This window comes from Siphateles boraxobius, unplaced genomic scaffold (genome assembly GCF_051911475.1).
Source record: "Siphateles boraxobius isolate OS27281-9 unplaced genomic scaffold, OSU_SipBor_1 86, whole genome shotgun sequence".
NCBI lineage: Eukaryota > Metazoa > Chordata > Actinopteri > Cypriniformes > Leuciscidae > Siphateles > Siphateles boraxobius.
Genome location: NW_027509215.1, coordinates 6,418,750 through 6,440,244, shown reverse-complemented (window position 1 = coordinate 6,440,244; position 21,495 = coordinate 6,418,750). Strand labels below are relative to the sequence as shown.

Sequence of the window (21,495 nt, the reverse complement as noted above, 5' to 3'; positions counted from 1 at the left end):
AACCAAATGCTAATTGGTAGATTGTGTTGGTCATTATGGAAATGATCCAGTTGCGTCTGTGCTCTTTAATATGCGAGTCGCCAGTAGATCACACGCAGAACTTTACACTCCCATCTGCACTTTTTTTGGGATTGCGCTCTCATGCTAATTTGCCCTGTTTAGTAAATCTGGCCCTTATTTTGTAAGACGGTCCCAGAAAAACAAGAGTAGAGTTCTTTTTAGAGTTTTATAGAACAGTATATACAAAATGTAGTATTTATAAGTTGGATATTATAAAATGTTTGTATTAATTGCATTTTCTATTGAATAGTAACAGCCTGTGAAGATGATACAACCCATCAACCAACTAATGTGTATCATCCAAGTATATGTGACTTCATGTGTTTACTTGTGTAGATTATATTTCATAGGACTTGGCATCTTATCATTGGTGTAGAATATATCTAAATTGATTTTAACGGCAATTTATCATAACAATCATGGTTTTAATCATTCTGTCTCACGTAGGCATCATCGCAGTGGTGATTTTCACCATCCTCTGCACGCTGGTGTTTCTGGTGCGTCACATGTTCCGTCACAAGGGCTCCTACCACACAAACGAGGCCAAGGGGGCGGAGTCTGCCGACTGCGCTGATGCTGCCATCATCGTCAATGACCCCGCCTTCACAGAGACCATCGACGAGAGCAAGAAGGAGTGGTTTATTTAGCCTCATTCTCTGACATGGATACGCTGAGGGATATGTTAAGGGCAAGAGTTTTTTCAGTAGCCGATGTGAAATGGACACTTGGCAGGTCTGTGCACTGACTGGCATGTCTGTTCTGTAATTATTTTGTATGTGAGCAAGTACAGCACAAGGACTTCTGTAAGATCAAATTCATCCCATGCACACATGACAGGATTATTAAAAAAACAACAACAACTGTTGCATTTTTATCATCACAATACTGGTCTGTTAACAAACGCATTTGATTTGTGTTCAGCAAACACGAATGCACCAAATACTCCAATAGCACAAAACCGAATGTGTACAGAATGCACAATTATGTTTCCGATAATGACATTTGATTGTATTTAACATTTTGTTGTCAGCATCTTCAGGACAATAATATATTGTAGCATGGTCATCAGCCAATGGCATTTCTGAATCATTCATCAGTGTTAATGCAGCACTTTTGTATCTCATTGTTAATGTTCTTTATAGTTATCAGTATCCAGTGTTATTTATCTGTTTCTCCATAAGTGCTTGTTCAACCTCTGGAAAACATGATAGGCAGTTTATAGAGGATTTTATAAGGAGAATGCTCTTTAAAACATGAAGCTCTAGATAGAGGATTTAGTTCAGATGTGTTCAGTAGTAAAAGATTATGAATGGTTCATTTGCTCCAATGTCTTTTAATGTGCCTCAAAGGTTCAAGGTTTCTTCTGGCCAAGCATAGATTTTGAGACAGATTTGATGGCACTTACATGTTAATATAGGAGAAAGATTACTTTTTGTGTGTGTGTGTGTGTGTGTGTGTTTGGAGTGTAATGCACTGCTTATTTGAAATCAGCCGCAGCAGCACAAATTTATGTACAAACCATTTTTAATATCGTCTTTGTTGTGCTTGGTTAAGTCATTTTATTTCTTAACTACGCCTGAATTAGGCAATGGAGCATTTCTGTATTTCTGGCAATTTATTAACATAGTGTCATAAGAGTTTGCCCTCTCTGCTCATGTCAATCCACTAACAAGAGTATTATTCAAACATTAGATAGATTACAAAACCTGGTTTGTAATGAAGCACTACAATAATGTTGCTTTCTGTATGTTTTGAGTTGTTTCGTTAATTAATGTGTTTGAAATGATCTCCATGCATTATCACATTGTTTGGTCTTTTAAATGAACACAATTACATATTTATTAAGGTTTGTCTGTGGTGTCACGTCAGAATGACATTGTTATTTTATTATAACATAATGCAATCATTTGGTCTGTTGTTTTTTTGTGTGAAAAGGCTTATAAGATGATGCTCTTGAGATGTTGAGGGTTGTACAGAATCTGACTCTCCAATAATGAACACATTGCAAATCTCAATAAACTACTGGATTGTTTTTGCAACAAAAAAAAGTGAGTGACAATACAGTTTATTATATAGTCATTTCATTAGGAAGTTATTGTGTTGTTAATGATTATTATCATTATAGTCCATGTTAATCTGAAAAGGGACAAATACTTTACTTTTTATAATTTTATTTCTTTCCATCTAAAGTCTGCCTATAATGTGAGTCAAGATCTCTTGCACCAAATTGCTTTGTTTCAGTAAATGGTCTACTGTAGAAAAAGAAAAAGTTGCTGCCTTACGTTTTTAAGTACAATCAACTTGGATGTTTAAGTCATTTCAACTTAAATTACATTAAACTGACTTTTTAACTGATTGTTGAATCGTGTATAACTTTCCTTAACTTATTTTGATGCGTTAAAGCAATGTCAAAAAATATGTTGTCATAACTTATTGATCATGTAATTTTACATTTGATGTAATTTTACATTGAGTCTGTCAACATCAAACTCTTTGTTTGGATCCTTTCAAAAATGTACTGTGGTGGTATGGTAAACGTATGGTATCAGATAATAGGCTATATTAGGTACTTTGATAGATGTATAATATATGATTACCATACAGGCTATCATATGATACCATTCATAATGCATGGCGCATTTTAGTGGAAAAAAGCATTCAGTGAAAATTAAAAGCAATTTTCAAATGAAAGTTATGCTATACTACTGACCAATGGATTAAACACTGCGATATACATTTTTTAATAATGCTCTGATCTAACACGTGTTTTGAGTTCATTGTCGTTGTGCATTGAATTATGTCCAGTGAGATTTAACTACTAAAATAGAGAACGTTTGAACATATCATGTTTCAGTCAAAGTGCATAATAATCAGTTATTAATATAATTATTATTGCATAATTGGTATGACACGGGGGAGAAAACTAGCGCGGAACCTTCGACCACAGCCGCTGTTTCCGAGCGGCGCGCACGCTGACGGAGTGTGTCTCTGTTTCCGCGGGGACAGTGTTTCCGTGAGCACGCGCTGACGGAGTTTTTTTCTGTGTTCGTTGTTTCGGTGGTGTTCTTTTTATTTTCTTAGTAAAAATAAAGATCGCCACATACACGTCTGAGATATAAAAGGGGATATTCTTAATCGGGATCCGGAGTGGTGTTGGAGACTCATGTGTACGTTTGTCGTTCTTTCTGGATGATGGTAAGAGCGCGAGATTAGCCGTTAGCTTTAGCTTCAATCCTGAGCACAAACACACACAGTTATAAGCGATGACTAATATATTGATATCATAATTTCTACTGCATTGTGTGCTTATGTTCTCCTGACTTGGATTAACGGATCTATACGTGTTTACAGAGTATCTGTGCTGTGTTTTGAGGTGAGGCCTCATCACTCAGATTGTGTTTGCCTGAAGCACACACATTTAAGCAACTTTTAAATCTGTGATATTTTTGGATGGAAGGAGTGAGCGGATTACGGAAACATCAGCATTGCTTTAAAGCTCGAGCTCCGCGGTAACTGGAAACCGAATCGCCCTCATCAGCTCTACTTGATGCACTACGAGTGACCCGACACATCTAGATCGCTCGCATTGAAATGATGCTAACATAGTTCTGGACATGTCGCTCACTCTCAGTGTTGACAGGTTCTCAAAAACATCACGAGGTGAGGGTCTATAAAATGAGGGAGTTGTAATAGTTCATCAAAGATGTTGAGAGATCAGAAATCAGACGAGTTTAGCAGGGATCAGAAGAGTTCAGAGATGGAAAAGCAGGACAGAACAAAGATGTTTTTCTGCTTTTTTTGACAGTTTCGTGAACAGGTAATGATTGCAACTATATATATACACACACACACACACACACGCACTATTATTTATTATAGACGTAATAGATAAAATAATAATTTTTATCCATGAACGGGTTATTGCAAATTTAGATTTAACTAAACCTTTTATCGCAAAATTAACTATTTAAAATTGTTCACATATATATATATATATATATATATATATATATATATATATATATATATACACACACATACAGTCATACCAAAAATTATTCATAGAATTTTTCATTTTTTTTACTAGTTGGTGCAGGACACTATAGTTAATTTATGCAAGTTAGGGTAGCAAGGTGTCTGAATAATTTTTGGTTTGACTGTACATGCAGCATGATACACATACTACTGATATAATATATAAAATTATTATTATATATATGAATTATTATTATTCTATTATACCTAATCGATTAAAATATGTTTTATGATGTAACATAATAGATAATTAATTAAACTAATTATATGTAACATATTATCTATTATATCTAATATATGAAATAATAAAAAGTAATTATTTTTTCATGAAATGGTAATTGAAAATGTAGTTTTAACTACCCCTTTTGCCTCAATTAACTATTTAAAATTGTTTATATTTATATATATATATATATATGAATTATTATTGTTCTATTATAAAATTGTTGTTTTATCAATTATATATCATGTATGTATATATATTAGGCTATATTTAAATGTAATATTTTATTATCTAAAAGATCAAATAATAAAGGTGTAATATATTTGTATTTATGCATAATAGGTAAGATATTATCCATAATATGTATCATTATGTTTGAGCTACAAAAACAATTAGAGTGGATGTATAATATAATCACCGTTCAGCTGTTCTGGTGTTGTTTTGTAATGAAGTTATTGAAAATCATTGTGAGTCCAGATGTTCTGCTGTCCCACAGGTGTGGTGTTCTGCCTGAGTGAATCACTGTAAGTCATGATCTAATGGCAGAACGCTGTTCATTTGCTTGGTTACAGCACCGGCTGCATCTCAGAGCTCCTAGTGGGATTTTTTCTATTCCTTGAGTTGTTGCCATGGATACAAGAAGGGAACCCCAGGATATAATGAACAGTAGGTTCCATACAAGGAATGTTTGTCCCAGGAAAAACTGCTGCTGTGTCTTTTTGAGATCTATCAGCAGATTCTTCAGGTTCTAGCAGGTTTCTGTTAGTTTTCTCCGATTTTTGGACACAGGCTACACCCGAGAAACTCGCTTGCCGGAATGTATTTAATCGTACGTGGTTCCAACGCACTGTGTATCTGTCTTCCTTATTCCTCGCAGGTTTCTTTCCTGTCTGTCGCTGTTCCCTGTGGGTCCGACCCTCTTCGTCCTCTCTCACCGCTTGACCCTATGGAGGAGTAGCTCTAGAGTGACAGGCACAAGAACCAATCAAACATCAGGAGGAGCGTCAGACTCGCAGCGGCAGGGCCGAGAGGAAGAGAGGATGTCGTCTAACCGGACACAGACCCCTCACGGGCTGAAGCAGATCGGGCTGGACCAGATCTGGGATGATCTGCGGGCGGGAATACAGCAGGTGTACACCCGCCAGAGCATGGCCAAGTCACGCTACATGGAGCTCTACACGTATCCTCAGTTGCAATTGAATGTCATTTCTAGCTTGTCCGGTGTCTGTTGTGGCCTTAACCCCACGTTTTTCAGTCACGTGTATAATTATTGCACTAGTGTGCATCAGTCGAATCAGGCCCGCGGTGCTGGTGCCCCCCCATCCAAACCTTCGAAGAAGACCCCAACACCCGGAGGAGCTCAGTTCGTGGGGCTGGAACTCTACAAGAGATTGAAGGAATTTCTGAAGAATTACCTTACGAACTTACTAAAGGTACATCACAGGAATAGATGTGTTGTGTTTTGTTTGGGTCAGATAAACTACCATTGAAAATACTGGGGTTTGTCAGTTTTTTTTAATAGCAAGGCTACGTTTATTTGATTAAAAAACAGTAAAAACATTAATATTGTGAAATATTAAAAAAATGTAAAATAACTGTTTTCTACTTGAAAATTAAGTTTTCATTGGGACTTTATACCAGTGGCTTAAAACTTGAATCAATTTACTAAAAAAATTCTGATTTGTTAGGGGACCCTGATCAACCAAAAAGTCTTTTAGGATCCATTGTTTCACCAAGTGAAACAAATTCACAGCATTTAACCCAAAAGATTCAGATTCAGAACTACACAGTTGTTTATGACCAAAGTAAGTCTAAATGATGATGATGATGATTATTTATTGAATGGAATTTGACTAAAAAAGCTTACAAATCCACTAAGACACTCTAAAAATATTATTTAAGTACCATAAACATTTTGTCCTAAAAAAAACAACTAAGTAGGCTAGATGCTTTGTGAAGTACCTGTAGACCAGTTACAACAATAGCCAAGGTAAAGTATCTTCATTCAAAAACACTGGATTCATTTAGGGTGCTTTCGCTTTAGTGCGCACACGGGTTTGACTGCTTGTCTGCTTATTAGTCATTTCACAAATGGACTCCAGCTAGATAGATAGACACAAGTGCCATTATGTGCTGATGCTTAATTGAAAACAAAACTATAGGTTAAAAAATAAAACAAAATATAATCGTTTTGAGCAAGCGGCAACCTTCCGGTCTCTCTCTTGAATCCAACACGGAAGTGACTTAAACTGCAATTAATCGACTGACCGCTAGAGACAGGCTCAATCCCTGATACTCCCCATGTTAATATGCCCAACTTTACAGCAGAAAAACATGCTTATATAGCTCTATAGGTCTATATAGCTAATTTTGACCTTCATGACAACTGTGAGGGGGGTGATTAAAAAAAAAAAAAAAAAATTCTATTAAGCCTTAAAGTTCTGCATAATTAAGGGCGTGGCCACTTGAGTGACAGGTGGATTGCCGCTGCTGTTACTACTAGCCGTTTGTCTGATGTCTGTTAGCGTCAGCTAATCCCACCTCTTTGCTCATGTTCGTCTAAGTGTCGAGTCCCAGCTTAGGACCCAAGCAATCCGAATGGTTCAAAGCACGTTTTATGGGTAATCGCTGTAGTGCCTGGTTACAAATCAGACAAAATCCCTTAATTATAGAAGACGTTTGAACTACTTTATAACGAATCATCGAATCAGAAATGTCTTTTAACTTTACCTGAGCTTAGGGCTGGGCGATATGGCCTAAAAAAAAAATCCCCGATTTTTTCACAAAAAATCCGATTTACGATTTAAATCGATTTTTTTCTCTCCCGACTTAAAATCAATCTGCAGATGACAAAGAAATTGTTCAAAACAAGTTTTAACTTTATTTTGTTTTAATATTCCCTTCTGGGATTTGATCTCCATTAAAGTGCAATCAGAAACAACAAGCCAAAAAGACAAGAGGACAGGCCCTGTCTTTGAAAACAATGAAAATGTAACATAAAATAAAATGGGTAGATTGGGATTGGGGGGATGTGTAAAAAAACTAAAAACTTGCATCACAATAAGTGTGTTGTGATTGTCAAATTATTTGGTAACTAAACATAATTTTATTAAGTTTACTGGTATGTTACTGGTTTTATTATTGCTTAACACAAATTTCACAATTTCAATTCAATTCTTGTGATTTGATTCTGATCTTGATTCAATATAAATTGAATGTTTATATTGTTTTCGGCGGGTGTGCTTCTGCTGCCGCGGTCTTGCTCATTTGCCATGTTGTTTGTGTATCTCTATCATGGCAAGCGCTGAGCCCGGTCGGAACTACGGGAGCCCAGATGGGAGCGTCGGCGGTTGTTAAAGAGAAAACTGATTTTCATTCAAATAAATCGGCGTAAACTACACATTCGAGTTAATCGATAAAATCGATTTATCGCCCAGCCCTACCTGAGCTTGTTCTGCCTTAACGTATTCACAGTAATTCGTAATGAAATTATAATAATGCCATTATTTTTATCGTAATAATCAGCGCAATATGTTGTACAAATTTTGTTATTTAAAGAACCATGTCGTTATCGCGAGAACAGATTTAGAACAGGCATGCTACTGGCATACTAATGGGGTCCTAAGCTGGAACCCATCACTTCACCACACCGGGAGTGACGTGCGTTGACACACTGCCAAGATGGCGATGGCAGGCTCCGCCCACTTTGGGCATCAAAAATGCCCTCCAGAATGCTACGGGGGAAGTCACGGAAACTACATCCATATTGTTTTACAGTCTATGGTTTTGAGCAATGCTATTCATTTTGTGCTTTGATTATGCAAATGCACTGCGGTTCGGACCCAAATAATATAATGTGAACACTCTCCAGCGAGGGCAGGGGAGGGGGAGCAGTCGAACTCTGGTTTGGACCAGGCAATTGAATCAAGTGTGAAAGCGAGTAACCGCGGGACCTGATCCGATTCCTTGCGGTGCGAGATTAAATTTCCCAATGAAAGACGGTCGTGATCAGTAAATCTGGTGTACTTTGGACGGGAGCGGGCGGTCTGACAGTAGCCAGGTCGCTCCCGACATCCTTTGACTACAGCGTATCCGCACTTGAACCTGAAGTGAACAAAACTTTCTGCAGTGGTGGTGCAGTTTCCTGCCCTAAATGAGCAACCTGGCAAGATATGTTCTTTGCATCCTGTCCACGAGTGCACCTTCAGAGAGAACATTCAGCCTTTGTGGTCGGATTTTGGTGGAGATGTAAGCTACTAAAACTGTTGTCAGTCGGTGAAATTCTGTACTTGCATGGTTGTTCAAAAAAATTCTTTTTGCATTAAAGCTTGTAAGCCAACAGTTTTTTTTTAAAAATAGTACACCAATAAACTTTGTTTAATTTACAACTTCGAAAAATATTTTTTTATAGTGTAACCCAGTGGTTTTCAAACTGTGGGTCGCGACCCACTTGTGGGTCACACAGTGAAAAAGGTGGGTCGCACAAAGGCACTTGGCTGCAGCTAAATTTACGCTGCGATGAGCGAAACAAAACCAGTCCGATTAATGACCAAACGACTCAAGTGACGATTCTTTCAAGGAATCATTTAAAAACACACACACAAACACACACACAAGAATCAGACGTCTGAGTCAACATAGCATTCATTGAATGACTCACTGAATAAATCGTCTGATTCATTTGCGTTGAACTGTCACGTGTCTACATCAGTACAAATACAGTATTCAATGACCACGCACTCCACGTAGCATATGTAAAAAAAAAAATTGAAAAGTTTTTAAAACTAAAGGCATCTCAGACTTGTGAGAAGTCGTCAGACACAACAAAATCTAATAAGGAGCCACGCAGAAAATATGACCAGTCCTACCTTGATCTTGGTTTTATTGCCTGCAGAGGTCCAGACGCTGAGGAAGTCCTCAATGTCTTTTATGCTTAGAAAGGTTGGCCAGTGCTAGCATGAAACCCTCAAAACTTAAACGGCACCTCACAACAAAACACTCTGCATACACCAACAAGGGGCGATCGTATTTTCTTCTAAAGAAAAGAAGAGTATATTCGTCAGCAAAAACTGATTAAAGGTACAGCCAGCATCCCTGAAAAAGCAATGCTAGCTTAACATCTCTCTCATAACCTTAACATAATCATTAGGCTGCTGTTCGACATCTGAATGGTTATAACTTTCTGTATTTCTTTCAAGCCGTTTGGTATTGCAAATCATTCATATGAAAATAAATTAAATTAATAGGAAAATAAAAACTGTTCTCTACTAATAAATGAAGATGTGTTTTTTCCCATATTTCCATGTGAACATTTTATGGTGGTTCTTGAGATTGATTATACTTGTCTAGGTGGGTCCTAGAATGAAAAAGTTTGGGAACCCCCCCATGTAGCAATCATGTTTATTTAAATATTTTATTTAAAGCTTTTTCACATTTTTACAGAACAAACCCCCCACCCCATGCCAAGATATAAGTAACAAGAAAATAAAGTAGATAAATGATAATAATAAATAAATAAATAAACAATAATGATAAATGCCTATATATACATATGTAAAAGTACATATACACACATAAACATACGATGCCCATACATACATATATACATACAGATACACATTACAGATCTCTACTAAGCCAACAGTTTTCATTCATATTTTTGATTTATAATTTTGAGTGACATATGTCGTATTTAATTTTGCTCATTTTTGACATGTTTTACTGTGTTTGGCAGTATCATAAGACAAAAATAAAATTCTTGTATAGCCAACAAAATTATATTTGTTATCCCCAATCACACTCTTTCTTTAGGGGAAATTTAAATGTGAGATTAGCGGGATCAGTTAGGTCGGGAAGAAAATCATTGTAAGCGGATAGTAGGTGAACAGTGAATTTTAAGCGGGCAGTCTCGAGCAGACCTCTACCCTTAAACTCCCAGTGGATATGTATATATTTGACTGTTTCCCTCAGGATGGAGAGGATCTGATGGACGAGAGCGTTCTGAAGTTCTACACGCAGCAGTGGGAGGATTACAGGTTTTCCAGTAAAGTGCTCAATGGGATCTGTGCTTATCTCAACCGCCACTGGGTGCGCAGGGAGTGTGACGAGGGCCGGAAAGGGATCTATGAAATCTACTCTGTGAGTGTTTCTTGCTTTTCTTCTGCAATGCAGCAAAAATTCAATCCATCTGATGTCATGATATGTATGTCTTGTGAATGTTCTGTGTGTCTGTGTGTGGGTGTTTTTCCAGCTCGCTCTGGTGACGTGGAGGGAATGTTTGTTTCGGCCTCTGAATAAGCAGGTAAGATTGGAAACAGGAAACGGCATATTGGGAAAAGTGCTTAACACTAATAAGTGTATTTTTTGGTACCTTTGTTCTTAGGTCACCAATGCAGTATTGAAGCTGATAGAGAAGGAGAGGAACGGAGAAACCATTAACACGAGACTCATCAGTGGAGTGGTCCAGTCTTATGGTGCGGCATCGTTTACATTAGGGCTGAAACTAATGATTATTTTGAAAATCGATTAATCTGTTGATTATTTTTGATTAATCGAACGAAAAATCTTTTTAAATGATTATACATTAGGGGTGTAACGATATTCACGATTCAATGCAAATCATGATACTGAACTCACAATACTATACTTAAGCCAAAATAAAGTTTTTTTATTATTATTGTTTAATTATTATCAGGGTATACAAATATTCCCCCGTTGCATTATTATACATTATATTCAACACTATATATAGTAGTTTAATTTTGCAATGTCACTGAAACTCGGTAAACTTAATTGTTTTTCTCATGCACTCGCATTTTCAATGTAGGCATTAGTTAAATCTCTAGACAAGCCACACACGCACAGACTCTCCTGCTATAAATGCACTATTCAAATAAGAATAAACCATCTAAAACGCTTTGAATAATCATACAACTAAAACTAAATGTGATATGGTGATTATTTAAATGATGTTTGCGCTTTCATTTTTTTGGAGTGTCGTTCCAGCACATGCACTTCAGATGATCAATTCAATCAATACAATTTCTATTCGCAAGAAAGCGTTTAAAAATGACTGGCCCCAAACTGTAAATGGGTCGTTCATCCAAAAATATAAATTCTGCATTTACTCACTTTCTTGTAGTTTTTGCGCGTCACACAAGCATTTGAACATCTGTGTTTACTAACTACAGTATGCGTACACAGTATGTTAACTTTTACAAGGAATAAAAACACACTCGTCAGAACAGTAATTATATCACATTAATGGGCTATTCCAACAATAGTACCTTTACTGTTACTACTCTCATAAATATGATTACTTGTATTACACGTAATTCCTAACAAAAATTAAGCAAAAAGTGTATTTTAGGCAGAATTTTTACGCTCCTCTTCTACTGAGCTCCATCTGTTTTACACGTGTGCGGCCACAGGTGCTCGTTGTCTGTGAAGGTTATCAAGACTCTTGCTGTCAGAATATGCAAAAATGAATACTTGCCATACTTTCTAAGTTAAGCATTGAGGAAACTGCGTGTCAAAAGCATTAAACAGCACACTCATCTGTCAGAACACAATTAGACTTTAGTATGAAGCGCTTATGAATGTAAAGCATTCTCATGTTTCGGACAACTTGGATCGTGTACCTTTCATGCAGCAATTCACTCTGTTCTCCACTATTTTATATATGCTTTTTGTCCATAGAAATGGGTTATTCACTACTGTAAAGCTGCGTAACTGGCTGATGGTTTCCAAGCAAGGCGCACAGACGCGACTAATCGATGATCAAATTAGTTGTTGATTATTTTCATTATCGATAATCAATTTTATCGATTAGTTGTTGCAGCCCTAGTTTACATCATGATGGATTTCATTGCTTGTTTGTTTGAGTCTGTGATAAAGGATGTTTAGAAGTGCTGTTGCTCAGTTGATGATTCTTTCTGTCTCTCGCAGTGGAGTTGGGTCTCAACGAGGATGACGCTTTCGCTAAAGGACCGACTCTGTCTGTCTACAAGGAATACTTTGAGACTCAGTTCCTGGCTGACACCGAACGGTTTTACACGAGGGAAAGCACAGAGTTCCTGCAACAAAATCCTGTTACTGAGTACATGAAGAAGGTGAGGCACAAATACCTTGACCCTTTTTTTTTTGGTTGTGCACTTTATTATTTCCTTTATTTTAACCAGGAGAATCACATTGAGCTATTACTATCTCTTCTTCCAGAGAGACCTGGTCAAGACGGCAGCACATAAAGTTTCTCACACGAGAATCACAAAATAACAATACCACATTTTATACATTTAACTAAATAGATAGAAGCGAATCAAGAAAAACAATTACAAGTTTTCATTTAAAACATTGTGCAAGAGACGTTTAAAAGTTGTCAGGGTTGGAAGCCCATCTAAATCAAGTACATTTTCCAATTCATTCCAAGCCCAAGGAGCATAAAAAGAAAAAGCACCTTTACCAGATTCTTACAATACCCTTGGGACTTTTAGCCGAATATGAGAGCCAGACCTAGTGTGGTAACTATTTGTGTAAGAAATTAAAAGATTTGGATATACACTTAAATGTGTTGTTGGTGTCCAGTAGGGCTGGACAGTATATGCTTTATATTTTCAGTTATTTTGTCATTTGTTATGCTTTGTTTGGCTGTATTGTGAAGCTGTTTGTGTTGTAGGCCGAGGCTCGTTTGCTGGAGGAGCAGAGGAGGGTGCAGGTCTACCTCCACGAAAGCACACAGGATGAGCTGGCCAGGAAGTGTGAGCAGGTTCTCATCGAGAAACACCTGGAGATCTTCCACACAGAGTTCCAGAACCTTCTGGACGCAGACAAAAATGAAGGTGTGAACCACAGTGAAAACAGTGAATGTACACGAGTTCTTCAGATTGAAAATCTTAACCATCATATATTCTTTCTCTCTCTGTAGATCTGGGTCGCATGTACAATCTTGTGTCACGGATCACAGATGGACTGGGAGAATTGAAGAAACTTTTGGAAACGCACATTTATAATCAAGGCTTGGCAGCCATCGAGAAATGTGGGGAGGCTGCTCTCAATGTGAGTCTGTATGAAGCTTAGTTTGCAATGTACATTACACCATCTGAAGCTGAGATCATCATGCTTCAGACATACAAGTATCTCAAACATATTTTATTAAAGTGTTCTGGTTTAATTCTTTTAGGGAATTATATACTATATTATATAACACTTTAGGAGAACTTACAATACAATGTTTATTTATAAAGCACAATTTAAAAACAATCGAAGTTGACCGAAGTGCTGTACAAGAAAGAGAGAGAGAAGGAAAAGGGGAAAAAAAGATGTTCTAACAATGAAAACACAAGCTGTAAAATAGATGTAACTTTTAATAGTCAAGCCTGTGTTCATTTTAGAGTTTTTATCTAAAGCAAATTTTAAAGTTGTGCTTTTATAGCATTTTAACTTGTTACTCAGCTTAAAAATATTCAAGCAAGCTGGCATAGTGTTAACTTCGACCAACTAACCATCATTCTTTAGACCTGATCTTAAATCTACTGTGATCTTTTTTTTTTTTTTTTTTTTTTTTTTTTTTTTTTACATTTTATTAAAGGACCCCAAAATGTACGTCCAGACCATTTTGGACGTCCACAAGAAGTACAATGCCTTGGTGATGTCAGCATTCAACAATGATGCTGGTTTTGTGGCTGCTCTTGACAAGGTATGACCATCCTTTTAGTTCTCTAGTCAAGATTGAATTAGATAATTGGTAACACCTTTACAATAAGGTTAATTTATTAAACATTAGTTCATGTATTAACTAACATGACCTAACAATGAGCAATACATTTGTTACAGTATTTATTAATATTTGTTAATGTTAGTTAATAGAAATAAAGCTGTTCATTTTTTGTTCATGTTAGTTCACAGTGCATTAACTAATGTTAGCAAGATTTTAAGAAAGTATTAGTAAATGTTGAAATTAACATTTACAAAGATGAATAAATGCTGTATAAGTGCAGTTTATTATTAATTAATGTTAACTAATTTAGTTAACTAATGAACCTTATTGTAAAGTTTTACCAGATAATTAATAGTTTAATCTGATAGGGTAAAGTTATTGCATTTCTATAGACTGGTGTCTTGATTCCTGTTCTCTCACAGACTGCTTTTTAGATCCATTTTCTAAAGTTCTTTTTGGACCTTTTTTTTAGCGGTGTACTGTTACTAAACGTCCCGATGCCACCTATGCTGCTTGTTTTTGAGTGGTGTTTAGATGAGAATGTAAATATGTGCTGCACACCTTCCTCTCAACAACAAAATAAACAACAAAAATGATAGCAGTGAGAAAACAGCAGTTAAAGGTGCAGTAAAAGAAACACTGTTGATATTTGAAATCTCTTCCCCTCCCTTCATTGCTCCGCCCCCAAATTGCATGAACACGCAATGCAAAAGTGGATTTCTCCTTATGATAGCTGAGGCAAAGCAAAATAATGCTTCATGGAAAATAAAGCAAAGATGACAAACGAATGACAAGGAAGAACACACCCAGTCCAGACAAACAATGACAGGCAAAATTGTCCTGTTACTGTAGCTAACATTACAACAACAGTATATCTTGGTTCTGTGAAACATAGTAAAACCAGTGTTACTCACGTATGGAGCAGAAACAACACAAACTTGGCGTCTGTTTTCAGGCTTCCTTCCTTCGGTCTCTCCAGTGCTGGAAAGCTTTTCTAATATTAACGTGGGTTCTGGAGCTCTTGCCTGATCATCATAACCCTTTTTTCCCAGTGATATTCCTCTGAGCTCCTCTCTTTTGTAATGTCTCTCAGCCATCTCTCTCTTTCTACAGTCTTTTATCAAGTCTCCCTCTTGTTCACTTCACTCTCCTCTCCCATCATGAGTGGACACGCCCCCTACTGCTGATTGGCTACAAGTGTGTTGCTCGTGCTCAGCAATCGGCACTCCACTCAGTCACGTTTATGATATACAACAGATTGCTTTAAAGCAAGCTTTAATGTATTAAACATGAAAAAAGTGTCAGTGTTGCTTTCAATTAGAATGACAACTTTATGCTGTAAAGCAGCACCCCAAGTGTGTTCATGTGTTCACTCGTGTCTGATCTCGACGGATTGAACAGAAGAAATTGATTTTTTTTTATGTCAAAGAAGGCAGAGCCTCAGAGCCACACCCACCTTTTATTTAATTGCCATGGACCAATTGTAGTTCGAATGTGTTTACCAGCAAGTTCGATTTGGCAAGCTATTGCAAACTCCAAACACAGTAGTTTTGGCCTGATTTGGTTCAAAATTACATCACACCTGTTTGTTGTTCGAGTTCGCTTGAAGTATAACAGGGCTTTAAATGGGTGAATCTCATGAAACTAACACCTCAATGATGCCTATCTTTAAGACTAATAGCTTTTGGATATTGAAAGCATTCAAGCATGTATTTTCTCTGTGTTCAGGCTTGTGGGCGCTTCATAAATAATAATGCTGTGACTAAGATGGTTCAGTCCTCCAGCAAATCTCCTGAACTGCTGGCCAGATACTGCGACTCTCTGCTCAAGAAGAGGTGTGTGTTCAGGTGTCTTTGTCTGTTGATACACTAAATGTTTTTACATCCCTGTGCTGGATCTAATCGAACCTCCGTCTGATGTTGCAGCTCCAAAAACCCAGAGGAGGCAGAACTTGAAGACACTCTGAATCAAGTGGTCCGTTTTATGTTCTCAGATGACTTGTGATTGCCAGAACAATTTGCACAGCACTTTTATGAGCAAAATTTTTACATAATGTCTTTGTTTTGTCTGTATTGATCTTTTTCCTCATTTGTAGATGGTGGTGTTCAAGTACATTGAGGACAAGGACGTGTTCCAGAAGTTCTATGCGAAGATGCTGGCCAAGCGTCTGGTCCATCAGAACAGCGCCAGCGATGATGCAGAAGCCAGCATGATCTCCAAACTAAAGGTGCAAGAGTTTCCTCCACAGCTTAGGAAAATAGAAACATCTGTTAAAACGATCCATAAAGCTTAAATATCCTAAAATCAGCACCAGATGCAATATTGTATTTTCTACTTTCATTTATAGCTTCTCTAGTTTTTCTTTAGTTGCAAAAATCCAAAGTTGGAATCTTTTCTGTGAATAATTCATTGATACTCTGTTTCAATTAATCATTTCATTGTCTGATTTAACAATTCATGTTCATGTGTCATCAGAATTGTTCATGTAAGACCATGTGCTGCATTTACATTATTTAAATTTAGTATTAAAAAAAAAAAAGTATTTCAATATTGCCCATTTTTTTACTAGTCTATGTATTATGTTGGTAAAAACTGAAAATGATTAAATATCATTCTTGTTCATTTAGTGAAAATTTGTATGGAAAAACAGAAAGAAAAAATATTTTTTTATTGTATTTTACCAATTTTATTGCGCTGTGCTGAGTGTTTGGCCAAAGAAACACTTGCATTTATGCATTTGGCAGATGTTTGTATCCAAAGCAGTGTTATTTTACTATTATTTATATACTATCATAGCTTTTATTAATATTTTTTAAATATTTGCTTTTATTTTTATATCATCATTTTTACTTTTATTTCAGTTTTAGTAGGTTTTTGTTCTTTTGTCATTTTATATTCATTATTTCAAATATTTCTATTTAGCTTTCATTTATTTTTGTGTTTTAGTAATTTAATACTTAATTGAATTTGTTTGTTTTTTAGGTTTTTCATCTAATATGCTTTATTTAATTTCAGCATTGTTTCGATTAACCAAAACATTCTGTCATAGTTTTAGTTAACAATACCAACACTCATCCAAGCCCTAGTGGTGTAATTGTGCTTTTTAATGTTCTTGTAGTTTTAGGTCACTGCGTATGCCGTCGTGTCTAACACTGTTTGGTTTGTCATGTTTAGCAAGCGTGTGGCTTTGAATACACATCGAAACTCCAGCGCATGTTCCAGGACATTGGAGTCAGCAAAGACCTCAACGAACAGTTCAAGAAGCACCTCACAAACTCCGAGCCTTTAGACTGTAAGGATGAGCTTCTCTCTGCTCTGCTGTCGTATCATATACTGTCATTTGTGCTTATGAACGTTGTGTTGTTTTCTAGTGGACTTCAGCATCCAGGTGTTGAGCTCGGGTTCGTGGCCTTTTCAGCAGTCCTGCACTTTCGCTCTGCCGTCTGAGGTAATAATGTAAATGTGTTTGTATGCAAGTCACTTGTTTTTGGTCTTTTCAAGGTTCTTCTAAATCCATTATTTGTCTCTTCTGAGCAGTTGGAGAGGAGCTACCAAAGGTTCACAGCCTTCTACGCCAGCAGACACAGTGGCCGCAAGCTCACCTGGCTTTACCACCTGTCCAAAGGAGAACTGGTCACCAACTGCTTTAAAAACCGCTACACCTTACAGGTACGACACGATATGCCACTTGAATGCCCCAACCACTACCATCCTTGGTGGATTTCTTTAAAAAAAATATTTAAACTGTAGTGTAAATATGCACTGACGTAACGGAGTTGTTTCTGTATTTTGGTGTAATAGTGGAATTGGTTCATCTGTGGGATTAAATGAATTGTATTTAAATAATGCTATTATTTTGATATTTTATTTAAATAGGGCATGAATATTCATCAGACTGTTTGTGTGTCCATGCAGGCATCTACGTTCCAGATGGCCATTCTACTGCAGTATAACACAGAAGACATTTATACAGTCCAGCAGCTGACAGACAGCACACAGATCAAAATAGTAAGTCAACAAAAGAAGACTTGGTACAATACGCCTAAAACCATATCTAGATATGTCAGGTTATTCATTTGGTGCACTAACAGCTTTTTTTCTTCTTTTTTTTAGGACATATTGGTGCAGGTTTTGCAAATATTATTGAAATCCAAGTTGCTGGTAAGCAATTTTTGGACTTGATTCAAAAAAGCAATTGGATGCTTGCTAAATCACCATGGAATCACAATTGTTTTTTAATTAACAGCCGCTTTTAAATCAATTTTCATTGTACTTTCTGATGGAAGACTTCTTTTTCTCAAAAGCTTCATTTTACATATGTAAAATGGGTTGTGAATGCCATTCCATGATGACTTGAGCACAGGCTAATATTTATTATAGTATATTTGCAGTTGTTTTCAGTTATATAATCATCAGTGTGTCTATTTAGGTTTTAGAGGACGAGAACGCGAATGTGGATGAAATGGAATTCAAACCCGACACCCTCATAAAACTCTTCCTGGGCTATAAAAAGTAGGTCTCCTCACCTCATCTCATCTTGCAAACAACAGCTACGAATCTATAATTAGGGTTTTACATTTTGTGTTTTTATAATCATGCAGGGTAAAAGCTAAATGCATTTGTGAATATTGATGGCTGATGCTTTTTCTTCCCAGTAAAAAGCTGCGAGTGAACATTAATGTGCCAATGAAGACAGAGCAGAAACAGGAACAGGAAACAACCCATAAAAACATCGAGGAGGACAGGAAACTCTTGATTCAGGTATCCTTGTCCACACTGCTTATATACACCACCCTTCAAATGTTTGGGGTTGGTCAGGCCTGGAGATCAGATATTTACTTGCCCTGCCAAAATATTCACTGGCCCTGCTTAAAGAAAGAAAGAAAGTTATTGCTTTCATAGTTTTTGACCTATGTAACCTTACAATGCAATACCAATGAAATTTCACAATACTCTATTTTGATTTACAATTGCAGCTAAAACAAATACTAGCCTAATATAAAGTTTTAAACATTACAGACAAGTAAACGGTCAATAATAAAACAAGAACAAATCAACAAATTACAAGCAATAGCACAAATAAATACAAGAGAACAAAGATACAAATGAAATAAACAGTACATTCAAGTTTACAGTGCTTGTGAAAACTATTACTGTATGAAGAAATATAGGTACAGTAATACTGTAAGCTACAGAAGTGACTTAATTAAGAGCAGTGAGTGATTTCTCATTTTTCTTTCGCTGTTTGATTAACATTATTAATGATCTATCACAGCGTGCGAGTACCGCATTGAGTTTTCTCTTGCAGCGTCTTGCACATTAATGACTAATGTTTAAACTAATAAGGCTTAAAAACATGTGAAAATGATAACATTTTCATTAGGAAGCAGCACTGACCTGATCGTTCAGATAGGTAATTATAGTTTTAGGGAAGCTGAGACAAAAGACAGGAAGGCTGAAACCCCTTTGAAAAGGGTCTAGAACCGTCCCTGGTTTAGGTTAACTTGATGGCAAATTTTACACTGCAAAGGTGGCACAGAAGTGGCATTTAGGTGTCTTTACACAGACTCTTTAATGCTGCTCAGAGGTGGCATAAATGACTTTACACATCAATTTTAACTGCATATTGTTATACTAGGGGTTTAGGTGGGTCAGAGCAGGCATAATTTAGTCTGGCTTTTATGCTTCATTGCATCTCGATCAATTGATTGAACTCATTATTTTTTTTTGTTTAATTATATAGGAACAGTACAAAGAAAATATGATTCCAGTTGAAAATGGAAAATATTTATTGCACATCGAGAGTATAGCATAAGCTAATTTGCGTCTCAGAAAGGCTTTTCTAAAAAATAAATAAAAAACTACTAATCATAGAATAAAGGTAATACAGCATGTAATTTATACACATACAAATACATACCTAAATGACCTGTACCTATTTTAAGGATGCTTCCAACCCTGGCATGAATAACTAATTAAAACAAACATTTATTTAATTTAAATATGGGTGGAGTTCTGGTTTATTTTAAAGCTTTACCTTCAATGTAAAAGACTTTTTCACGTCCTGCTTTAAACTCATTTGGCAACATGTTCCAAAGTTGGGAGCCCTTTACAGAGAAGGCTCTTTGCCCTTGTGTAGTTCTACAGAAATCAATCCTATAATTCCCACCTGTCTCTTTATCAATTAACAAGCTTCCATAAAAACGAAAGGTCAAACCGAGTGCATTGCATTGTGGGATACAGCATCACATGTTTTGACAATTGTAGAAAGTCTTTTAGAAGTTTTTCTGGATATTCCAAAAGTGTATTGCAAAAATAGTTCAAGTATTATAGTGAGGTGTGTTGGGAATTGCATGCTAAGTTAAGATGTGTTCCTCTTGTGCAGGCAGCCATAGTGAGAATCATGAAGATGAGGAAGGTTCTGAAGCATCAACAACTCCTGGCGGAGGTTCTGAACCAGCTCTCATCACGGTTTAAACCCAGAGTCCCCGTCATCAAGGTCCTCTTCTACAAATCTAGTCTGGTTAACAGAGATTTGTATTAGCACAGAATAGCACTCATACTTACTTTGTCTCGTCTTGTCTTTTGCAGAAGTGCATTGACATTCTCATAGAGAAGGAATATCTGGAGCGGGTGGACGGAGAGAAGGACACCTACAGTTACTTGGCCTAAACATTTCTTCACTCCTCCATGTCTTTACTGTCTGTCTCTCTTTCTCTCACTCTCACTTTTTTTAAGTTGTCTCTCGGGAAATAAATATCATTCCTCTTGATGTTCGGCCTGTGTTGATGGGAATGTGAGAGTTTAAAAAGGAAAAGGACTAACAGAAGAGGAGTGTGTGTGTGTGTGTGTGCGCGCGTGTCTGTGCGTCAGTGAATGTTAATGTGCGAGAGATGGACTTTACTGTTGCCCTGCATATGGACAGACTGCATTCAAAATGTACATACAAACAGACCTTGAGCTTTAATCTCGCAAAATAAAACATTGCCGGTTTTAAAAACCCAATCAGAAATAAACTCTACACATTAAGCATGCTATTGCCTATCAACGTTTAAATGAAGAAGATGAAAAAATATACATTGAAATCTTAGCGAATAGGGGCTTCAGAAATGTTGTAAGAGAAGAAAGGAAATCATTTAGGAAAAAGGTGCAATTTTAGCTGCACATCCCAAGAAGGAACGAGTTGGACAGGTTTGTAGACGTGTACTCTGCATTGTTACCTGCTACCTGAAAAACCATTTGTATAGTGTGGTTCACTTTTTTAAATGTGTGTTAAATAAAAGAATTAAAAGTTTCTGTATGTATTTCTGATGCTGTGAAATCACTATGTGAAATGTTTTGATTATTCATAAACAAGTATGCCTGTTTAATTTTTATCTTTCCAAGAACAAAATATGTCCCGAAACTAATTGATGAATGAAAATAGGTGCTGAACATTCAGAAATGTTGTTCATCTTACCGA

The 21,495-nt window shown here is 36.6% G+C and overlaps 2 protein-coding genes across 3 annotated transcripts in view; both read left to right on the top strand.

Moving 5' to 3' along the window:
* The window catches only part of cntnap2b (contactin associated protein 2b), a 71,223-nt gene extending 68,808 nt beyond the window's left edge, over nucleotides 1-2,415 (top strand). Inside the window, exon 25 of the mRNA XM_077221938.1 lies at nucleotides 508-2,415. Within this exon, the coding sequence (XP_077078053.1) occupies nucleotides 508-707 (200 nt within the window). The 3' untranslated portion in view covers nucleotides 708-2,415. The remainder of the gene's footprint in view (nucleotides 1-507) is intronic.
* Nucleotides 2,416-3,009: 594 nt separating this feature from the next.
* cul1a (cullin 1a) lies at nucleotides 3,010-21,327 on the top strand. 2 transcript variants are annotated; one of them, XM_077221897.1, is made up of 22 exons: nucleotides 3,010-3,255; nucleotides 5,196-5,498; nucleotides 5,574-5,751; nucleotides 10,289-10,456; nucleotides 10,569-10,619; nucleotides 10,701-10,791; nucleotides 12,266-12,429; nucleotides 12,993-13,155; nucleotides 13,242-13,372; nucleotides 13,905-14,012; nucleotides 15,762-15,868; nucleotides 15,959-16,007; nucleotides 16,129-16,260; nucleotides 17,208-17,325; nucleotides 17,405-17,481; nucleotides 17,571-17,702; nucleotides 17,949-18,041; nucleotides 18,147-18,194; nucleotides 18,463-18,545; nucleotides 18,689-18,794; nucleotides 20,419-20,532; nucleotides 20,625-21,327. In XM_077221897.1, exons 2-22 carry the CDS (start codon nucleotides 5,359-5,361, stop codon nucleotides 20,703-20,705), a joined length of 2,334 nt encoding a protein of 777 aa, XP_077078012.1. In that variant the 5' UTR covers nucleotides 3,010-3,255; nucleotides 5,196-5,358; the 3' UTR covers nucleotides 20,706-21,327. The 2 variants fall into 2 exon arrangements, with proteins under 2 accessions (XP_077078012.1, XP_077078013.1); XM_077221898.1 differs by having other exon boundaries at nucleotides 3,061-3,877; nucleotides 4,815-5,498.
* The last annotated feature ends 168 nt before the right edge of the window (nucleotides 21,328-21,495 follow it).

Bases quoted from the DNA above. Each gene is read 5' to 3' on its own strand.
- cul1a (XM_077221897.1), top strand. From the start codon at position 5,359: ATGTCGTCTAACCGGACACAGACCCCTCACGGGCTGAAGCAGATCGGG. The intron at 13,156-13,241 runs GTGTGAACCACA...CTCTCTCTGTAG, and splicing joins GGACGCAGACAAAAATGAAG to ATCTGGGTCGCATGTACAAT. The intron at 18,795-20,418 runs GTATCCTTGTCC...CCTCTTGTGCAG, and splicing joins ACAGGAAACTCTTGATTCAG to GCAGCCATAGTGAGAATCAT.